Source organism: Orycteropus afer, unplaced genomic scaffold, assembly GCF_000298275.1.
Source record: "Orycteropus afer afer isolate SDZICR_OR568_19922 unplaced genomic scaffold, OryAfe1.0 scaffold00268, whole genome shotgun sequence".
Lineage (NCBI taxonomy): Eukaryota > Metazoa > Chordata > Mammalia > Tubulidentata > Orycteropodidae > Orycteropus > Orycteropus afer.
The window spans coordinates 4,024,147-4,025,840 of record NW_006921855.1 but is presented as its reverse complement, the minus strand read 5'-3'; the positions used below and the strand labels follow the sequence as shown (position 1 = coordinate 4,025,840).

At 35.5% G+C, this 1,694-nt stretch overlaps 1 protein-coding gene across 1 annotated transcript in view; it reads left to right on the top strand.

Moving 5' to 3' along the window:
- The window catches only part of GLRA3 (glycine receptor alpha 3), a 433,080-nt gene that overhangs the window by 103,042 nt on the left and 328,344 nt on the right, over positions 1–1,694 (top strand). The window contains 1 exon segment of the mRNA XM_007950352.2: positions 1,620–1,691. Coding sequence (XP_007948543.2) covers positions 1,620–1,691 — 72 coding nt within the window.

Genomic DNA, 1,694 nt, shown 5'->3' with positions numbered 1-1,694 from the left:
GCTGTAATGAAAGAACTGGAGAAAAATAAGACTCCAGGAATTGACAGAACATCCATTGAGATGTTTCAACAAATGGATGCAATATTGGAGGCACTCATTCAGTTATGCCAAGAAATTTTGAAGAAAGCTATCTGGCCAACCAACTAGAAGATATATATATATATTTATGCACATTCCAAAGAAAGGTGATTCAACAGAATGTGGGAATTATCAAACAATATCATTAACATCATACTCAAGTAAAATTTTGCTAAATGTAATTAAAAAACAGTTGTAGCAGTATATTGATAGGGAACTGCCAGAAAGTCAAGCCAGATTCAGAAGAGGGATTGGAATGAAGGATATCATTGCTGATGTAAGATGGATCTTATCTGAAAGAAAAGAAAACTAAAAGGTGTTTACCTTTATTTTATTGACTAAGCAAAGGCATTCAACCAGACTGTGTGGATCCTAACAAATTATGGATAACATTGCAAAGAATGGGAATTCCAGAACACGTAATTGCACTCATGAGGAATTTGTTCAAAGACCAAGAGGCAGTTATTCAAACAGAACAAGGGGATACTGAACAGTTTAAAAGCAGGAAAGACGTGTCAGCATTGTATCTTTTCACCATACTTATTCAATCCATATGCTGAGCAAATACTTCAAGAAGCTGGATGATATGAAGAAGAAACAAGCATCAGGATTGGATGAACACTCACTAACAACCTGCAATATGCAGATGACACAAGCTCGCTTGAAAATTAAGAAGACTTGAAGCACTTATTGATGAAGATTGAAGATTACAGCCTTCAGTGTGGATCACACCTCAACCTGAAGAAAACAAAAATTGTTACAACTGGTCCGGTAAAAACATCATGATAAAGGGAAAATGATTGTAGTTGTCAGGAATTTCCTTTTCCTTGGTGCCACAATCAATGCCAATGGAAGGAGCACTCAAGAAATAAAGATGACATATCACAAATCTTCCATAAAATACTTCTTTATAGTACTAAATAGCAAAGATGTCACTTGAAAGACTAAGTGTTCCTGACCCAAGCCATTCTGTTTTCAATAGCTTTATATGGATGTGAAAACTGGACAATCAATAAGAAAAAACACAAAAGAATTGAAGCATTTGAATTGTGTTGATAAAGAATACTGGAAATACCATGGTTTGCCAGAAAAACAAACAAATCTGTCTTGGAAGAAGTACAGCCAGAATGCCCCTCAGAATCAAAAATGGCCAGACTGTCTCACTTACTTTAGTCATATTATCAGAAGCAACTGGTCCCTGGATAATGATATCATTCTTGGTTAAGTAGAGGGTCAGCGAAAAGGGTAAGACCCTTAACAAGATGGATTGAGACAGTGGCTGTAGAGGATAGACTCAAACATAGCAAATATTGTGAGGATGGTATACGACTGGGCAGTGTTCTTTCTGTTGTACATAGATAGTGTCACTATGAGTCAGAGCCAACTCAACAGCACCTATAAACAACAATATTCACTGTGTCATATATAAAACTTTATTTTTGAAGGTACATTTGCTCAGTATGTGTTTTATATTTGGAGGTAATCATTGTGAGAAATATATATGTTTTTTAATCTATGCATTTTTTTTTTCTCATTTGTAGTTTGGTTGTTACAAAGGAAACAGATAGTGCAAGATCTCGAAGTGCTCCAATGTCACCTTCTGACTTCCTGGATAA